The 19,268-nt window shown below is 55.3% G+C and overlaps 5 protein-coding genes across 5 annotated transcripts in view; 2 read left to right on the top strand and 3 right to left on the bottom strand.

Annotated features, from left to right (window-relative positions):
- Window positions 1-1,209: 1,209 nt before the first annotated feature.
- MONBRDRAFT_24276 (uncharacterized protein) lies at window positions 1,210-3,133 on the bottom strand (the record flags this gene model as incomplete). The annotated part of the gene is made up of 6 exons (XM_001744467.1): window positions 1,210-1,391; window positions 1,488-1,611; window positions 1,764-2,034; window positions 2,104-2,209; window positions 2,456-2,659; window positions 2,866-3,133. The coding sequence occupies 6 exons, from the start codon at window positions 3,131-3,133 to the stop codon at window positions 1,210-1,212; spliced, it is 1,155 nt and encodes a 384-aa protein (XP_001744519.1).
- A 688-nt stretch (window positions 3,134-3,821) lies between these two features.
- Window positions 3,822-5,505, top strand: MONBRDRAFT_24275 (uncharacterized protein; the record flags this gene model as incomplete). Its single annotated transcript, XM_001744664.1, has 4 exons — window positions 3,822-4,409; window positions 4,506-4,626; window positions 4,757-5,100; window positions 5,236-5,505. 4 exons carry the CDS (start codon window positions 3,822-3,824, stop codon window positions 5,503-5,505), a joined length of 1,323 nt encoding a protein of 440 aa, XP_001744716.1.
- Window positions 5,506-5,990: 485 nt separating this feature from the next.
- Window positions 5,991-7,452, bottom strand: MONBRDRAFT_7101 (uncharacterized protein; the record flags this gene model as incomplete). The annotated part of the gene is made up of 6 exons (XM_001744466.1): window positions 5,991-6,004; window positions 6,190-6,321; window positions 6,449-6,740; window positions 6,882-6,963; window positions 7,099-7,327; window positions 7,401-7,452. The coding sequence occupies 6 exons, from the start codon at window positions 7,450-7,452 to the stop codon at window positions 5,991-5,993; spliced, it is 801 nt and encodes a 266-aa protein (XP_001744518.1).
- Window positions 7,453-9,884: 2,432 nt separating this feature from the next.
- MONBRDRAFT_31871 (uncharacterized protein) lies at window positions 9,885-11,614 on the bottom strand (the record flags this gene model as incomplete). Its single annotated transcript, XM_001744465.1, has 8 exons — window positions 9,885-10,084; window positions 10,184-10,276; window positions 10,378-10,441; window positions 10,557-10,648; window positions 10,786-10,901; window positions 11,005-11,181; window positions 11,332-11,383; window positions 11,531-11,614. The coding sequence occupies 8 exons, from the start codon at window positions 11,612-11,614 to the stop codon at window positions 10,001-10,003; spliced, it is 762 nt and encodes a 253-aa protein (XP_001744517.1). The 3' UTR covers window positions 9,885-10,000.
- A 499-nt stretch (window positions 11,615-12,113) lies between these two features.
- Window positions 12,114-19,268, top strand: part of MONBRDRAFT_31870 (uncharacterized protein) — a gene marked incomplete at both ends in the record, with an annotated part of 8,708 nt that continues 1,553 nt past the window's right edge. The window contains 14 exons of the mRNA XM_001744663.1: window positions 12,114-12,267; window positions 12,414-13,193; window positions 13,287-13,574; window positions 13,694-13,827; window positions 13,966-15,108; window positions 15,214-15,400; window positions 15,505-15,575; window positions 15,750-16,833; window positions 16,945-17,203; window positions 17,384-17,973; window positions 18,165-18,264; window positions 18,359-18,734; window positions 18,853-18,960; window positions 19,075-19,166. Of these exons, the coding sequence (XP_001744715.1) occupies window positions 12,114-12,267; window positions 12,414-13,193; window positions 13,287-13,574; window positions 13,694-13,827; window positions 13,966-15,108; window positions 15,214-15,400; window positions 15,505-15,575; window positions 15,750-16,833; window positions 16,945-17,203; window positions 17,384-17,973; window positions 18,165-18,264; window positions 18,359-18,734; window positions 18,853-18,960; window positions 19,075-19,166 (5,366 nt within the window). The remainder of the gene's footprint in view (window positions 12,268-12,413; window positions 13,194-13,286; window positions 13,575-13,693; window positions 13,828-13,965; window positions 15,109-15,213; window positions 15,401-15,504; window positions 15,576-15,749; window positions 16,834-16,944; window positions 17,204-17,383; window positions 17,974-18,164; window positions 18,265-18,358; window positions 18,735-18,852; window positions 18,961-19,074; window positions 19,167-19,268) is intronic.

The raw sequence follows: 19,268 nt of genomic DNA, 5'->3' as shown, positions 1-19,268 counted from the left end.
GGCTGGTACGCTGAGCGCAGCGGCTCGGCGGTTGGTGGAGGCATGGCCACTCAATCCGGCTCGCAAGGGCCGAGACTTGGGCGAGCAGCTACGCCAGCATCTGCCGCAGCGCATTGCCAAGCTGGAGCGCGGATCCTCGGCACAGGTCAGAGCGGGTGCAGCGACAGAAGAGCAAAGAAAAAAAAAGAAAAGGACAAGGGAGCCGGATGACGCGGTCCGCTTCGCTTCATTTGGTCGAGTGTGGTTGTCTTTTTGTGCCTTCTCATTCATGCGGGTGCATGGCGTTATCTTGCATCACAATCAGGTGTGGAAGGCCAAAGAGGAGCTGCGGGCTTGGCAGCAGCTGAGCGACGGAGCATTTAAGAAAGCGGTACGCCAAGCAGGCAGTGCTTTGGACGTCGGGCGTAGAAACGCACTGCCACCAAGCTTACCATTGTTGGCACCTACGATGTTTGACAGTATCAACGGAGCGAGGATGCAACGTTTTCCGGCAAGACGGGCACGTCATGGGGGTTTGGGCGGCTGTCAACCGGTACGTCCAGTGTCATGGATGTGCCAGATTTGGTTGAGATGAGAGAGACAACTTGCAAATGGCTGCAAACGGCTCAAGCTCTCTGTGGTGTGGGCCCGCGGGATGGCGTTTGCAGCGGCACAAGAGGAATACAATCGTGACGGCTTTTTTGCGCGCATGCTCAAGAAGAAGAAGCCCGCTGAGCGGAGCGACTCCTCCACGGCACCGACTGATGACACCAAAGCATAGACACACCGCATCGAGTATACACGTGCTTGACGAGGCAAGTGCCGGGCACCGGCACTTGTTGTTATGAATAGAGAATGGAACGTGATTGTATCAAGGCCTCTGCCCGGCTTGCCGGATGGGGCGTGCTTGGATGTTAATTTGACCAGTGTCCCATGGGCGGACCATGACTGCATTTGACGATGAAGAAGAAGGTGATATGATGGTCAAGTGGGAAGGAAGGTTGAATTCGCTCAGACCGGGCTGGAATATGGTATGGTTTCGATTGCGCAGCAATCACCACACGCCCAGGACGCGGGCATAAGGCGGAAGGAAAGGAACTACACACATCTGAACAGCAGGGACAAGCAAGGGGGCTGACAAGCCAACTCATGCAGGAACAAACAACAACAACAACAACAACAACGCACAGGTATAAAAATAAATGCGGCCAGGGGTACGTGTGACATCGTCTAGTTGGCGCTCTCGGCTTGGAGGCGGCGGAATTCGGCGACACGCTTGGCTTCATGGGCAGCGTGCCCTTCACGTTCAATCTTCAGCAGCTCTTCCTCGCCATAGACCATCATAAAGCCGATAATGGGCATGGCGACGCTCAGTGCCTTGAGAGGCTGCGTCAGCTTGCGATACCAGGTGGCTACGCGGGGTACACAAGAATGGCGACGGGATGCGGTGAGTTGAGAATGGTTGCACGAACAAGCAGGTGATGCGAGCTATGGGCAAGGTGACATACAGGTGCGGTTGAGGACGGCCATGCCAGCCAAACCCACGGCGAGGCCGATGGCACCACCCTCGACGGCCTTGACACTGGCCCGGGTCATGGCGCCGTCCAGCTCGTCATTGGAAGCCATACGCATCTTGATGGTAAGTTGTGTGAGTCCTTGAGACGATCAGGCTGATCTTCCGTGGTCCAACCGAGTTGAAATGGATATCCCGTCTGCTCCGAATTAAGAGGTTACGGGGGCAAGTTGTAAATTGCCGTCTCGCCCAGCTCGACTGTGGCAGACACCGCCTCCACACACACACACACAACACACACACACACACACACACACACACTCACACACACACACACACACACACACACACACACACACACACACACACACACACACACACACACACACACACACACACACACACACTCACACACACACACACACACTTCAAGGCCAGCGGTCATGAGGCAAGCTGTGTTGCGTTCGGGCCAGGAGCAAGAGAGAGAGAGAGTGGTGTGTGTGTGTGTGTGTGTGTGCGTTGTTGTCTGACATCCAAACCCCCTGGCAACCACTGGAAACGACGACAATGTCAGACGTTTTATACTCTCTCTCTCTCTTGCGTTCTCTTACGGATGGACGGAGAATTGCGTGATGTCCAAAGCGGTTGTGACAAACTGCAACATCAAGGCAATCGCATCATGCTTGTGCCTCGTGCGGCTCAGGACGCTGACAATCGCTACCACATGTCAGATATAGCGATTTCGATATCAAATGTCAGATGTCATCACACAGGCGACAAAAAAGTTCGCAACCCCTACTGAGTGTGACAGAAAGTGTTCAGAGTGTCGGCAGTAGGCTTGACCAGCAAGTTTGTGGGTCGGGCAACCTGGCCATGGGTCTGTGATGCCTCGTCTTTCTTCTGCGCGGCAGCTGGATGACTGGCACACTCGTCCATCTAGCCCATCCCGCCCTTGAGACTGACTTCCCTTCGGATCTTGGTCGTTCAGGTGGTTCAGGCGGAAAGGGCAGGGAAGAGTGGCTCGTCTATCTGTTTTCCGAGTGCCACACTCGAAGGCGTGACCCAATTCGGTGCGTGCACGCTCCAAAGACTTCACATGGAGTGGCACCAGTTGCAGCTCTCGTTTGCGATCCTCTTGAGCCTGTCTCATGCCTGCTGGTGGAAACCCTGCAGACCACGAGGCAAGCGGGGAAAGGTTCAGTGGTCTCAGGAAGTGGTGTGGTGACGGCAGCCTTCAGAAGCCGCATCACCCATGCTCATCCTCGTGAGATGGGAATGTTGACCATCACCTTTTGATCTTGCAACAGATCAAGGACACACACACCTTTTTCAAGCCCAGTCTTGCCCCTCCGTCTTCATGTCTTCATGTGCACGCCTCCTAAGCCAAAAATCCCACAGAGAGAGAGAGAGAGAGAGAGAGAGAGAGAGAGAGAGAGAGAGAGAGAGAGAGAGAGAGAGAGAGAGAGAGGAGAGAGAGAGAGAGAGAGAGAGAGAGAGAGAGAGAGAAAAAATTTCCCAGATGATGACGTCGCCATCTTTTTGTTTCCTTTGGGAATTTTGTGGTGGCGCTGTGTGTGGGTCTGACGGCCGATCGCTGGAGAGGCGCCGGCTGTGCTGATCATCTCTCGTTGATCGCGGCATCAGTATCCGCTTGAACAAGGGGTCCTGCACCTGCCAGATTTGCTGCCACGATCCAGCCGTGCCGATCCCGCACCGCTCGCAGCCACTGAATGTGCCATCCGTCGCGAGTGTCCCCTCCCCATCCACGCCTCCATCTTTCTTATGTTGCGTGTGTTGCGTGTGTTGCGTGTTTGAGTGTTGCTCGAAAGGACATTCTCATACCGTCCGTCATCCCTGTGCGTGTTCTCCCCGTCCTCCCGTCCCTCCGTCTGTCTGTCTGTCTGTCTGTCGCTGTCGTGCCAGCTGATGGTACGGGACGTTGTGCGCTCGACCCAAGACCTCTTGACCGCTGCCCCTGCCTCGAGAGTTCTGTCTGCTTCATTGGTCGGGATTTTTCAGTCCTGACATTTCCATCATTCGAAAAGCTCTTCACCCGCAGCGCCCATCTCGTTCAGATCGAGCCACGGTTGTTTGCTCGATCGATGCAGCATTGGTCCCGTCGGTCCACACGACAATTGCTCGATCACGCGGTGGCACGGCACCGACCTTGCCGACATCAAACCAGCATCGACCACGGCTCTTTTTGATTTTGATACAGGGAAAGCGTCGTCTTCCCCTCCACCCCGTCGAGTGTCGGAGTCGGCTACAGATCTTCCACGCGACCTTCCACGCGACCGACCACGCGACCTGCCACGCGGCTCTCGTCGTCATGGCCAAATTGGGTGCACCCGACCCTTTGCCTCAGCCCGGTGGCTCCATCTCCATAACCGATGTCCCCTCGGTTCCTCTCTCCGCCAGCCCACGCAAGCGTCTCAGCTACCCCGATACCTCCTCCGACATATCGACCATAAAGGCGGAAATCGATCAGCTGCGCGCCGAGAATCGTGAACTTCGCCTGCGTCTCGATGACTTTGTGCGCTTTGGCAAGGACGGCCTGCCGGCTTCCAGCGAGGCCATGTTGCTCCATCAAATCGCGCGCATGGCACGACAGCCCCCCTTTGCCCGCACGAGTCGACGCAAGGACATCCTGCTCGAGATTCATTTCCCGCCCGGCATCATCTTTTCCGACAACATTGATCGACCCATTGCTCACATTCCCGATGACTTTCGGGCGCGCACAAAATCTTTCGGCTTTGCGTCCCTGCACATGGACCCGAGCGAGCTTCTCCTCCATTGGTTTGTCATGTTCAGCGAGCTCGACCTCTTTGCCCGCCTCAACATTCAACCAGCCTGCCTCCGCGAGTTTTTCCGTCAAGTGCACAACGCCTATCGCGATAATGTCTATCACAACTTCCAAGTACGCCCTTTGTCACCCTGTCCCTTTGGTGGAGAGCGCCATCCTTGTTTCGTCCTCACAAATGACCCTGTCCTGCTGCCTGGTGCATGACCTTAGCATGCCATGGACGTGGCTCAGTTTGCTTACGCACTCTATATGCACAGTGATGTTCTATCCAAACACTTTACACACGTCGACATTTTCTGCTGTCTTGTCCTTGGCCTTGGCCACGACATTGGTACGTCTCCTGTCACCTCTGTTTCGCTGGGTTTAGCGTTGCCTTGTCCCCCAAGTGCACCATTGGTATTTTCATGCTCTTCCTCTGGCACGGGCATTCATGCGGGGCCTCTATCCTTGCTCTCCACTAGATCATCCCGGCGTGAATAACGCCTTTTTGATCAAGACCCGGGACCCAGTGGCCATCCTGTACAACGATACGAGCGTGCTGGAGAATGCACACGCCGCAACCCTGTTTGCCATGATGCGCTCGCAGCCGACGGCTGACCTACTTGCCTCTTTTGACGACGCAAACTATACCAATACTCGCAGCCTCATCCTTCGCGGCATCCTGGCCACCGACATGGCCCGTCACGGAACATTGGTGAAGAAGATTGCTGCCGCACCCTCTCTTTCGACCCAGGACTCAGCGCCCGATGCCGTCAAGGCTGTTGTTCTGGAGGCCATTGCCAAGTGCGGCGATATATGCCACCTGGTAGGATCGGCTCTGAGCCTCTGCATTCTCCGATTCAGCCCATAGCCTACTCAAAGGGCCTTGCTTGACGCCCCCTTGCCACCTCACGTTTTTCTTCGGCCCCTGCACACGCCTGTCAACTCGTGTGCTGCCCAGGTGCGACCGTGGCCCGTGGCCAAAGCATGGGAGGATCTTGTCATGATAGAATTTTTCCAACAAGGAGACCAGGAAAAGGCTTTGGGCTTCAAGCCTGACGGCCTCTTTGATCGGGAAACCTGTAAAGTACCCAACTCGCAATGTTGGTTCTACGAGAATATCGGCAAGCCCCTGTTCTCGGCTTTAGCCCATCACGTTCCTGATGTCGGAAACAAGCTCATGAGCGTCATGTTGGAGGAGAACCTGCCGCATTGGAAGGCTCTTTGTTGACCACATCAACTATTTGACCATGCCAAACTGCCCACTCGAAGGGTCAGCTTGGCTGGGACAACCGTTTCCTTTTTTTGAGGCAACCCTTGCCCACTGATTGTTTATCTGTTGTTCATGTCACCCCTCCTCTTGTTCTCAGCCTTAGTCCTTGAGTTGGCTGATTGTTCTGAATGCCCATAGCTGTGTGTTCATGTCTTGTCCTCAGCCTGAAGCTCAGCATTCTGAGTTTTGCTGGTGATGCATACCGCGCCGCTTTGACGCGCTCTTGACTGGCTCGGATGCGCAATCAACTCGTGATCCACCCATATCTTTGCGCATGTACTCATTTCAATCAGTCAATTGTCCGGATCCACCCTCAGTGTATGCTCTCTCGGAGAGACTTTGAAGATGAAGGGCGCAAATTTGGAGAATTCCCGAGCTGCAAAAGTTTGCTCAGGGCGCGCCTCAAAACCCCCTTTGCTAGACAGCAGCAGGGGGCCTCAGCGCTATCCATGAAGGGCTGGAATGGGAAACGTCAAGGTCATGTCGTCGTGCAATAACATAAAGGTAAGGCAGAACCCACCCGCCACACCTGTGGGCGTAAATGGACACCAATGAAAATGAGGCGAGATGGGCTGCTGGAAGCGGGTGTGCAACACAGGCGGTCGCGCTGACTGAGGACGACAGGTGCACCACTCCACTTACTCATCAGCAGATGAGGTGTCGCACTCATTTGCAGGGCACCTTGAATAAAGGCTTGCACCTTTGCGGTATCCACGGTTGCGCGCTCAAAGGCCGCGGGCTGAGAGGCCGTGGGTGCATCGCTCGCGCCGTCATCTACAGCAGGGCATGCCACACCGCGGTCGTAAGCGAGCGAAGGAAAAAAAAAAAAAAAAAACCGAGAGAAAGAAAGAAAGAAAGAAGTGTGGGAGAAGAATCAAGGAGGCGTAGCTGAACGACTGACCTTGATCTTTGCGGGCAGGGTTGGTTAGGCCGTGGTAGGTGGTGCTGATGCTGACCATCTCACTCGCGCTCTGCAGCAGCAGTTCCCCCTGGCCATTGGCTTGAATCGTGATCTCGTTGCTGAATGTTTTCATCCTCTCAAGGATGAGACGCAAACGGCGTGGATCTGGCAGAAAAATGTGCACTTGGCTAGGCGGCACGTTGGGCACGGGGTAGTCGGCAATGGCGGTGCTCGGAAACACCTGGATGGGCACATCCTGTTGGATCTGGCGGACTGCACCCGTGGTGGTCAGCTATGGACCCAAATCGTCCAGGTTCGAGCAGAAGCGAAAGGAAAGGTGGCTGTGGTGAGTTCGCACCAGCAAGCTCATGACCAGGAAGACAGCCTCACACCGTGATGATTGGCCATTGCTGCTGATAAATTTCACACTTACGACACCAATGCGGACGGCCAAGTAGGCCTCACTGCCTTGCTTGCGAAGGCGCATGTGCACGGAGCGTGCGTCCTTAGTGGAGCTGGTGCGATGCGCATGGCACATTGACCGGGAAGAAGGACAAAGTCATGAATAAGAGCAAAAGACTGCTGGTCCAGCAGGTGAGCGGCAATTTGGGCGAGGAGATCCCACTTCGCGGGGACGAGGTGCTTCAGACCTGAAGGCCTTGATGAGAAGCTCGAGGCGGAGTTCTACCATAATCTGCTTCTCTGGATGTTTGCTATCGAGCACAAACTCACTGAAGAGCTCATTGCGGGGCATCTCGGCCCACAGGTTGGCATCACGCCGAAAGTCGAGCTGCGTTGGCTGAAGGACAACCTTGTCCTCGCAAAACCGCACGCCCACCATTCGTGCCTTGGACGCCCGCTGAAAACAGGTGAGAGTCTCTGCGACGAAGTGCACCAGAGTGAGATCATCGCCTCAGCTGACACAGCCATAGCCATGGGCTCGAGGGCTCACGTTCAAAGACCATGACGGCGCCATAATTGGCAAAGGTCGAGCGAAACCGCATCGTGACCACTAAGTCGAGATGATAAGGCGGCACGAGCCAGCAGCGGTGCGCAGCAACACCAGGCTCGTGCTGTGCCAGTGGCTCAGTTGCTCCGCCGCTCACAGTGTTGTGATGCGGCTCGAGGGGGTCACCTGACCGATTGTCGACAAAGTCGCTTCTTTCCCGCGCAAACGATAAAAAAAAAAAATAGAGCAACGGTTAAACTTGTCACAACATGTTTTCTCAGTTGCACACACACACACACACACACACAGAAAAAAAAGCCGTTTCAAACCGTTTTTTTGGGTCTGTTTGTAACGGTTGCGTGCTCATCTGCTGCTTGAAGCGGCTGTTCGTCAAGCAGTTGCTCACGGTCTTGCGTCGCGCATCATTTATTTTTTTCCTCTAGCGCCGACCAACGTTCCCGATTTGTTGTCGTGGTCGTGGTCGCGGCAGCGTGCATTTGTTCTGGACTTGGCTTGCAAATTTGCTTTGAAACTCCGACACCAGGCATCATGTCGGCCATGGAGCAAGAAGGCGAGCAACAATTTGCGGCGGAAGAAGAGGAGGCCGGAGGGCCCCTGCCCATCACCGCTCTGGAGGTACCATTGGCGGAGGGTCGCACGGCAGCTGGTCTCCTTTGTCAAACCTCAATCTGATGGCTATTACGCTGATGGTCGTGCTTGCCGTCCGTTCTCGCTCTTTTTTCACGTCTTAGCAATGTGGTATCAGTGCCAACGATTGCCGCAAGGTTCTTGAGGCCGGCTTTCACACCGTCGAGTCGATCGCCTACGCACCGAAAAAGCAGCTGCTGGCGGTCAAGGGCATTTCCGAAGCCAAGGTGCGTCCGACGATCTTTTCGCTCCGATTCACCGCCAAGTCGAGCTGTGAGGTAGCTTTTGCACGGAGAGCTACCATCCCTCATGTGCCACCATGTCTTTGCTCTTTTTTTTTTTTTTTTTTTTTTTTCTTTTTTTCTGTGAGCAGGCAGAGAAAATTTTGACCGAGGCATCCAAGCTGATTCCGATGGGCTTTACCACGGCATCAGAGTATCACCAGCGGCGCCAGGAGATTATCAGTTTGTCCACCGGTTCCAAAGAGCTCGATCAGCTCCTGCAAGGTATGACCATTCACTCCGCTCCACACCTTATTTTTATTTTTTTATTTTTATTTTTTTATTTTTTTTTTATTTTCCTTTTCTGGGGAGTCACAGTACACTTGATTCATTGACTCTTCATGCGTACCCCCGGGCGTACAGGTGGTGTTGAAACGGGCTCTGTGACCGAACTTTTTGGTGAATTCCGCACCGGCAAGACGCAGCTCTGCCACACGCTGGCCGTGACATGCCAGCTCCCCATTGAGCAAGGCGGTGGTGAGGGCAAATGCCTCTACATTGACACCGAAGGCACCTTTCGCCCCGATCGTCTACTGGCCGTGGCTGCACGCTATGGACTCAACGGCGAGGATGTTCTCGACAATGTGGCATACGCCAAGGCCTACAACTCGGATCATCAGATGCAGTTGCTGCAGCTAGCAGCCGGCATGATGGCCGAGTCTCGGTACGCGCTCTTGATTGTAGACAGCGCTACCAATCTTTTCCGTACCGACTATAGCGGACGTGGGGAGCTGGCAGCCCGACAAATGGCCCTCGCTCAGTTTTTGCGCATGCTAGCCCGGCTCTCTGACGAGGTAAGCAGTCTCCTTTATCATTGTCTCGCCTGCTGGCCCTATGCCCTTGCGTCTGCATTTCCATGAATCTTTGTTCAATTCTCTTCCCTCACCCCGCTCGTGGTTCCGATCATGTCCACTCCGTAGTTTGGCGTGGCTGTGGTCATCACGAATCAGGTGGTGGCACAAGTGGATGGTGCTGCCATGTTCTCAGCTGACCCCAAGAAGCCCATTGGCGGCCACATTATGGCCCATGCGTCAACCACACGGTGCGTTGTCGTTGCCGTTTCAACACTTTGGTTTTTTTTTCCCGTGGCAAGGTGAACTAACTGGGCAATTTTGACAGGCTTTATCTGCGCAAGGGTCGCGGAGAAACACGCATCTGCAAGATTTACGACTCGCCCAACTTGCCCGAAGCAGAGGCGGTGTTTGCCATCAATGCCGACGGCGTGGGTGACTCAAAGGACTAGGACGGCATGGCTGTAGAATGTTCGTCGCATCGTGTGAGAGTGTGCAGCCCAAGTCTGGCAAAACTTTTCCCCTCTTTTTTTATTTGTTTGTTTATTTCAACTTTCCTTCTTGCGTGTGTGATGTAGTTTCATGATTGTACTGTCTGGTCACGGCCGAGCCCTGATGAATTGTTGTGCTTTGTTTTTCGAGGTGGAAAGGGCTTTGACCGATCAGCGCTTGACGTATCTGCCTCCCTTCCCTCTCCCACATGTTTTTTTTTCTCTGGCTTGCCCTCATCCTCTTTGCACAGCAGCAAACTCGGGGGGGCAAGTCAGCAAAGTTTTGAATCCGATTTTGAATTCGAATCCCTCTTTGCATGGCCTGGCGGGAAATCGGAGGCGCGTGAGCACCTTTGGGGGCTTGTCGGGGTACCTGCGTGATTTCTCCTCCATCATTGCGGATTCGAAATGTGATCCGCCTTCTTCTCGTACATCTCGTCGGCTTGGGCCACAAAGTGCGTATTGATGGCATCCAGCTAATATGCAGTCCAAGGAAATACGAAAGGAGGAGAGGGGTGAGCTGCCATGGGCCAGCCAAGGCAGCAAGAGGAAAGAGGGAAGCCTGGCGCGCTTACGTATTCCTGCATTGCGTGGGTGTCATCTTCAGACAGGCCTTCAGTGCCCTTGAGTTGCGAGACAGCGTGCGAGCGCAAGTGTCGCATTTTGTTCTGGTCACGAGAGATGGGGCACCCCCTTTTTTTGTGAGGCAAAGGACGGAATCGGCTCAAAGCAGCAACGAAGCCTTCAAAAAAAACAAAACGAAACATACCTTTGTCTGTTCCAACATCTCCTTGGCACGCTTGACCACTTGCTCGCGGTATTCCTTGGTCAACCTGCGTGCAGCAGTCAACATGACGGGCCAGTGCGCCCCACCAACAGCCGTGGCATCCCAGACGAGCCCCGTCGTGCACTACATAGCATTCAAGCATTTAACGCGATCACGCATACTTGGGCATCTGGATGCGAATCACAAGGTCGTCCCGCACGGGGTTGGGAGCAATGTTGGCATCAACAACAGCCTCATATGCCGCCTTGGCCGTCTATGGGACCGGGGAAGACAGCATGAGAGAGAGGTGGCCATGAGCAGTCGTGAGTTGCAGCCTTCCGAGTGGGCGGTGAGTGCGCGCATCTGCAGAACACAAGAGTGTGGAACGCAGAAGAGGGGCTGCACACGCACATCACTGTCAAACGTGGTCACAATAAGGGTGTCCGTGTTCTTGACTGACACCATGCCAGCCTGACTCAAAGCAAAGGTGGCATCACCCATCTTCACCTTGACGCCATCCAGCAAATCTGCCCGCAGACGTCATGGTTGGGGTTGTTGGTCAGCCTTGGAATTGACAAAGGACCAGGCGATGGATGTAGCACGAAACCAAGAAGGCAATGAGGGGCGTACTTGGTGTCACTTCACCAGTGCGAATCGTGGCATATTCATTGAGAAGGTGCTGCAGTTGGCCGTGATACTTGTCCTGCAGCGCATCAAGCGGCACCGGGCAGCGTTCCGTCTCAAATGTGGGTCGGCCCAGTTTGGCGCCCCCGCCACCCTTGCCACTGCTCTTTTTGCCTTTTTTGCCTGCAATAACGTTTCACGGCCATGTGAGTCTGGGCTCGGGCCTGCCTTTGCGTCAAATGACCCCACACGGCAAACCACAGGACACCAGGACGTGCGCGAGGCGAAGACAAGGCTTGTGACGCATGAGGATGGGAGACTGATCATACGTACCACCCTTGAAACGAAGTTGTTGCTGTGAAGTAGCAGCCATCGTAGCCAGAACCTGGCCTCGTGGGGCGATCAAGCCCCAAGCGGCGTCACTGCCGGTGCTGGGCGAGCTCGTCCATGCGCTCAGCATTCGTCCTGCGGCCATGGGGCGCGGCAAGTTAAGCCGCAGGCTCAGCTGACGAACTGCGTGTCGTGCGCTTACTGCCATATTGTTGAGTCTATACAGTGCAAACAGGAGCAAGAATTCGTTAACCAACGCCCAACTCTGGAACAGAGCAGGGGCCATGCGCCCCCATCCCTTGCCTCTTCGGCCTGCACAGCGCATGACATGCCCGTACCAAGTCAAGTCGTCCGTCGGAAGAACTGCAAAACACGAAAGCAGTGACCGCGTTGAAAACTTTTCACGCAAAGTGAGGTTACTGTAAGGCTTTGTTTTTTTTCTTCTTCTGCTGTTCATCTCTCTCTCTGTCTCTGTCTGTCGCTCTCAGTGCAGAACGGTTGATGGTTCTGACGGGAGATTGGGACAGAGAGGCCCCAGGGCGACCTGGGTGGCCAGTGGTGCTGGTCAATTTCAGGCTTGTCGATTGCATTTGGACCTGGGAATGCTAAATGGTGCTGATCCACCCATACCATAGCGTGTAGGACTGATGATAACGGGCTGCCTGGCGCAGGGCCTTCACTGGTCGTGTGACGGCAGCATCAACAAGGGTCCGTGCGCGGGGGCTGGGATCTGAAAAGGCCATCATAAGCAGGGCAGGCGACACAGTCAGCCCACACCTTGCAGCATGGCGAATTCAAGTCCTTGGGCCACCCCGCTGCTCTGGCTGGCCTCGGTGGCTACCGGCTCTGCACTAACGGTTGTGCTCTCGTCAGTCCTGGCCAAGCAGCTCGGCCGTACGGCCCACCGGCTTCGCCAGCTTGACATTCGCGGCATTGAACGTAGGTCCTCAACACCGCATGCAGCAGACCGCTGGCGCACTCAGAAACAAAAAAAAGTCATCAGAGTGGCTCCTTTGGGTGTCACGCCTCTCATATTTTCCCACCTCTGCTCCATCCATGACCCCCATCTTGTGTGTCTGGCGTAGAGCTCAATCCTTCGGCGCTGGCCGAGTTGGCCGCAAGTACTGGCCATAGTGCCAAATCTGCTCGAGAGGCCCTTCTCCTCCTCGCCACCAAGCCAGGCCAGATAGAGTCGATGGTTGAGCGCGTGCTCTGGCTCGCCCGCCAACTTGCGACCAATCCCCTCGAGCGTGCGTACGGCGATGGCGATGACGAAGAGGAACTTGAGCCACGTGAATTAGAGCTCCTGCAGACGATAATGGTATTGGAGGACCTCAGTCAACACGTGCCCGCCGCGAAGATCATGTCTGACTTGGGTCTGATTCAACTGCTGGCCCAACACCTTCCATCCTGGGCCACCAAGTTACAGCAGCACGGGTTGATTCTACTCTCGGTGCTAGCCGCCATTGCCGAGGATGGCGCCACGCAACTTGCTCAAAACGAAGCTTTTCGCAAATGGCTTGTTGCAGATTTGTCTGCTCGCCTTGGAGGCAGACTCATCGTATTTTGGCAGACGGTGCTCTATCATCTCATCGTCACGAACCACGCCGAGCTCACCTCGCGCCAAGACCTCGTGCTTCTGCGCGAGCTCTCACTCGTATTCTACGGTCAAACGGAGCTGCACCGCCAAGTATTGCATGCTCTTTTACGCGTGGCCACCAACGGTGATCCGGCTGATAACACGGCCCGCCTCGATTCCATCACCACGCCCCACCACCTGCGCATGCTGGTTGGTTCCTTACGCAGCGATGACCACGATCAGGCCTATTGGGCCCTTGGCATCATTTACGAGATGACGTCGCACGGTATGCGTTCCGTGCTTGCCCATATTGAACCCTCATGCCTTGCCGTCGAGTGTTTGCTGACACACTCATTTGGGTAATGTTGTGCGCTCGCAGGCGTGGCTATTGCCCAATTACAACGAATGCCTAAGATCATGCAGGCCTTCCTAAACGTGCTCAATGCCTTTGAGGCCACCATTCAACGGGTCATCCTGCGGGCCATTGGAAGTTTGGCGCTGCGCAACTCTGACTTCAAGTGGCGCATCCTTCACTCGGGTCTCGGCTTTCGCATTTGCGAGTGCTTGACCTCGGGTGATGAGGATTTGGCCAACTGGGCTGTCGTGGTTGCTCATGATCTGACCATGCTGGGCAAGGACGCTTGCCATCAGCTCGTGGAACATGGCCGTATGTCTATACCCTCTGCTCACATCGCGCACGGACCGCCTGCAATATCAACCCCTACTCATTGCTTTGAACCACGCTGTCATGGTATTGCTTTCCCCTTCCCCTCAATCATTGCAAAGGTTTGATCCGCGCCTTGGAAGAGCTCATTCAAAAGCAAAACGAACAGACGAGCCGCCTGGCCGCGGAGACGTTGGGGTTCGTCTGCTCTCACCGCTCACTGCACCGCGATTTGATTCGGCAAGGCATCATCAAGGTAAGGAATTTGCTGATTACTTTTTTGCTGATCCGCATCCTCGGCGGGGCGGGACGGGTATGGTCGTTGAGCCGCTTTCTTCATTTGCCCTTGCCTATTCGCTTCACGTGCGAACCTGGCACCCGCGGTGGTTTGTAGCCCATCCATCGGCTCTTGGAGAGCGAAGACGAAGAACAGGTGTTTTGGGCCACGGCCATGATGCTGTCGCTTGTGAGCACACTGGCTTGTAAAAGTGCGCTGGCTGATAACAGCACAGCAGACCTTTTGATGCCCTGGGCCACGAAGGACGAGGTGCACCAAATCACTGTCATGGCTGTGCGTGTCCTGACTTCCTTGGCCTTTCATCAACGCAACATTGCGTTTCGTGTGGCCCATGAATTGTGCCCAGTGGTTCTGCAGCGCCTCATCAGCCAGCCCGAGCCAGACGCAGACGATATCCATCTCCTGGCCGTCCTCTGTCGTTCTGGCGGGTCACGCAGGCAGGTCTTTCACACACCACACGCCATGGACCACCTGCTGGCTGCCATCTGGCGCTACTGTACCTTTGACCCTGAGCGCTTGGTGGCTGAACCCGAGTCCGCCACGGCTGGAGGCTCTTTGCTTCGCGTACTCCACCAACTAGCAGCCGATGCACGGTTAGCCCCGTCGCTCAAGGCCCATGGCCTTTATCAACTGCTTGGTGTCTTGCTTTGTGGGTTAGTGCGGCGTAATTTGGTGCTGCGGCGCGACCTACGCGCCATGCGTGGCTCTGTGCCCTCGGCGGGTCACGTGCCAGCCTCGTCGATTGGCAGTTTTGCAGACGAGGACGACGACCTTTCAGAAATTTCGGGAGTGGAGCACGTTGACTCTGAGGACGATGTCGCGTCCCTTCCAGGTGATGATTTTGGCCTTCCTCGTCGCAATAACTTCGAAGTCAAACCCCGTGGCTCCACCACCGTCGTAGACCTAGACAATTGGGGCCCGGATCTTGGGCCCCACCTCCCACATTCTCCCCACTCTCCCTCTCCAAGCGCAGCACAGGATGAGGGCCCTGGTTTGTTTGTCTCACCTGCTGAGCGCATGTCGCTCCTTCAACTGGGTCAGACTACGGCCAACGAACTTCCGACTCGTTCCGTGGAGCAGCGCCCTCGTCGCCTCTCCCGTTTGCGTGGCAACGGCGAACAACAGAGCGACCATGCATCCCCTGAGCCGTTATCAATGTCGTCGTCACCACAACCACCACCGGCACCGTTGGAAGAGACATCCGCTACTTCAATAGAGGGTTTTGTTGTTGCTGATCAGGTGGGTAATTACATGTGTGTGCTTTCTTTGGGGTGTTCGCCCCAGATGAATTGTCAAACAGCTGCTTTGCGCCCCACTCATGCACAAAACCACACTTGTTGACAGCTTCAAGCGCCAAATTCGAGCACTCCCAAGCGCAGTCGTCCACTACGCTCTTCCGGTCCGGTGGCAAATGACCCTTCGTATCTGGAGGACGAGCCTGGCGTCCCTACCACCCCTCTGCTCACGCGCCGACAGCCTTGGCTGCAGTCTGAGCACGACTCGAGCCTTGACAACTTTACTCTCAACATTGGTGCGTGCGCAGACCCTTTACGTAATCTTCGGATGATGTGAGCGCATGACAATTCAGCTCCTGTAGGGGTTTGAGCTCACACCATTGCATCACTCCCCCTGCAGCCCCGATTCCAGCCCGGCGCCCTGTCGTGAATCCTGGCGTGCATCGCTTTCCATTGATGCAGTCCGATCCGGTCAGTGTGTAGTGCATGCTACACACTCGAATGATCCTTTTTATCCACAGGAAGCATTTTGTGTCTGCTTGCTGCAACCAGCAATGCCCTTCATACCCATTGAGTTGCTCAGATGACATGTCTCACCTCGTTTTCATGCATTCTTGCCGATCGGGCGTGCGCCTTTTTACGCAGGCGCCGACTCCGCCTCGCACCGCCCGTTCAGCGTCAGCAGGCGACATTCAATTGGAGGCACCTGTGCCTCGTGCACCTCTCCATCGGGAAACGAGATCGCCCCGAACTTTGCCTGAGCCAGCGCCTGCCCGAGGTGCCCGCTCTTCCGATTCAGGAGAACTTGGCTCCGTGTTTGATGACACGCCCGAGTCGGGTCGCCTGTTAAATGTAGCGTCTGCCCCCGTGCCCATTCTAAATTCCGCTTCTGCCCCAGCTACTGCCGGACTAACACCACCGGAGCGGACCGATCCAGTATTGGGGGACCCCTTGGTCTCTCCGCTACTTGCACGACGCTCATCCATGAGCCTGCAAGCAGCCATGCCAACCCATGCCGCTGCTGAGGCCGTTGTGGATGCGGAAGCTGGAGTCCTACCAGCTTCGGATCGAGAACGTACGAGCCAGTCTGCAGAAGTACCGCCTGTAGCTGCTTTGCTCGAACAGGACGATGCCCTCTCGCAACGTCACAGACAGCCCTCTGCGTCATCCAGCGAGGCCGTGCGCTCCGTTGACGATCAATCTGTCCGCAGTTTGGCCTCGTCACTCTCGGCGAACCAGAACGAGGTCGCTTCAGACGCAGCCCGGTCCGATGCACATCACCCATCTGGGTCTGAGCTTGAACAAGCGCAGCCTTCCTCCCGCACGGCGTCGACTCAGTCAAGCACCTTCCGGCTCTCTCGCACGGCACCATCTCCGCTTGAACCGATCTCGGGCGGGGATAACTGGCCGGCCATGGTGGAGGACGAAGACAGAGAAATAGAGGAGCCAGAGGAGGACGATGATCCTAATGGCCCTCAAGATTTTGAATTTGAGCAGGATGACGATGACAACGACGATGGTCTCTTTGAAGCATCTTCTGACACGGGTGTTGCAGGTATTTCCACCGCGAATGGCAGCCATTTTGTGCTGCCTGACGTTCATTTGCCCCGAAGGCCGTCTCGCATGAGTGACGTTAGCGTGGCCAACAGCGACACAACGCAGCCGGATACTGAGAGTCCAGAGGAGAGCGATGGCGAGCGTGGCCGTGTTTTTCATCAACGGTTGAACGGTACGTCTCATGACTGCGCATGAGCGGTGTGGCTTGTCGACATAGGGCGACCAAACGATATCTGATCTCGCCCCTTGCTTTCTCATCCTGCTTTGTGTGCCTCCCTTTCAGCAACACGCCCCATGACGCGGCTCAGATCTGTGACATTTGCACACAACGTGGATGAACGCGTGCTTTCTCCACTGGTGGAAAACTCTGATCATGACTCAAGCCGTGGGCGCCTCAGCGCGCCCTCCACGCCACAAAGCTATGCGCAGCATCGCAGCCGCAGTGCACCTTCGCTGCGGCGCAGTGCTCCCTCTACGCCCGCGGCCGAAACAGCCGAGCAAGTGTTTGCTTTGGCCTCGCAGGGCACCCATAACGACTTGATGTAGGTTTTGACTTCAGAATGGTGGCGCCTATTCTTGTCCTTTTGCTGTGTTCCTTGCGTTCCCTGCGTCGTCTCCAATGGGTCGTGTGATATCGTGTGACCATTGCGTGGAAGCGCTAAGCCCAGCTCATTTCATATCCGAACTTCCCCCTTTGTTGCTCGGCCATTGTTCGTGGGTAGGCATGCCATGGTATCTGCTGCTCAGGATTCTGGGCGCCCAGCCCGTCGCTCAGCCGACGACACGAGCGCCATTCGTCGGCCGCCGCCGCAATTACGGCCACGTGCTTATACCACCGGCGCCGATTCATCGCATCGCATTTTTACATTTGACAACGCCTCGCGCCGCGATCTTGATGATGGCTTGGAGGCATTCTCGCCGGCCCGCAGTCTGCTCGAATCACAGGCTTCCTTTTCAGCGCTCGCCACAGAGCGCCCAGTGCCGCGAGCCGTATCCAATGGGCGTATGGCATCGCAAGAATCCTTGACCACAGCCGAGCCACTCGATCAATCGGACGGGTTGCTGCGCCTGCGTCTAGATGCAACAGCCGCGGCACAGTCTCGTTTGGGCTATGCCGGCCGCTTGAATAACCGTGAGGCCACATTGAGCTTCCAAGAGATGGCCGAGGATGACCAGGAATTGTCTCCCTTGACAGCCCATGCTGATAATCTCGAGGCTTCTCAACTCGAGCTTGAGCAGCTCGAACACTCTATCGTCAGCACGATGAATCGGAGCCTGGAGCCCAACATGACCGTTGAAGCGAGCATTTGTCGTACGTTCTGTTGTTGTCTCGCCTACTTGGGCGTTGCGCTTTCCAGACCACACTATGGTGTCTTTTTTTTTTTTTTTTTTTTTTTTTTTTTTTCCACATGTTGCATGCCCTGCAGCCCAAGCAGTGGTGGCATACTGCGACGGTACCTCATTGATCTCATCTTGACCCATGATGGCCTGTTCTTTGGGCAGAAGATACCACCGACAAGAATGGGTCTATTCTAGGCCTGTTTCAAGAAAGCGATGATGCGCAAGAGATTCAATCCCATCTTGACGCCATGCAGCGTGCCATGTATGTGTCCAGAGTCTTGTATGCGCTCGTCATTTCTGCCATGTCCACCGCCGTCTTGCTTGAGCTTGCTGACGGGCCCGTCGCGGTTCCATAGGTTGTACGGTGACATTATGACGAGCTACCTGGACATTCTGGTCGTGTCATTAGCAAGCCTGTATCATCATGATGATGAACTCAAGGATGAGACGCGCTTGAGCGATGAAATACATGGCACGGCCTCCCTCTTGTGGATGGCCTTGTTGGCTGTTCCCAGCCCATCTACGGCATTCAACGTGGCCACTTGCCTCAACCTTCACGCTCGCGAGGTGTACAAGCTCATGCTAAACCGACGCACGTCTGCCCGAGGCACGCCGAAGCGGGGTAGCGTGGCACACCGAGGCTCACAGAGCTCCACTCTCGCTGCGTTCATCCCGTACCTCTCATCGAACATGAGCACGAGTCATTTGCTGTGGGATCACGGAACATTGACGGTTTGTTCTGAATCAATTTTCATCATTCCTTAGCGCTTGGGGTTGGGGTTGGGGGGCGGGCGTCAATCTCTGCTCTGCTTTCGATTCATACGGCGATCACACTACTTTTGTTGTGCAGGCACGCAATGATTTTTGGACGTATGAAACAGCGGTGCTAGACGGTGCTGCCCACTCTTCCGGCATCTGGGCGTTTGGCGTTCGCCTTGAATCTAGCAGTGTAACTCAGGTATGTTCGATGAAACAATGGGCACTTGACCGGCTGCCCCTTGCGATTTTGTTGTAAGATCAGCTGGAGTTGCTTATCCACGCTTGATCGACATGGTCGCTCCAACACCTATAGATTGGCTGGTGCACTAGTGGGGCTCGCTTCCACGCGCGAGATGCTTGTGGAGTCGGTGATACTCGTGACTCATATAGCTTCGACGGCGAGAGGTACGTGGCTTTCAGATTCACAGTTCGAGATCAGTGGTGCCAAGCTTGTTCCATCGCATTCATTTTGGCTGTGCTTTCATTCTTGTGACCCCTCTCTCCCCC

This window comes from Monosiga brevicollis, genomic scaffold (genome assembly GCF_000002865.3).
Source record: "Monosiga brevicollis MX1 MONBRscaffold_6 genomic scaffold, whole genome shotgun sequence".
Classification (NCBI taxonomy): Eukaryota; class Choanoflagellata; order Craspedida; family Salpingoecidae; genus Monosiga; species Monosiga brevicollis.
The sequence above is the reverse complement of the archived record's forward strand: the minus strand, read 5'-3'. Positions and strand labels throughout refer to the sequence as shown.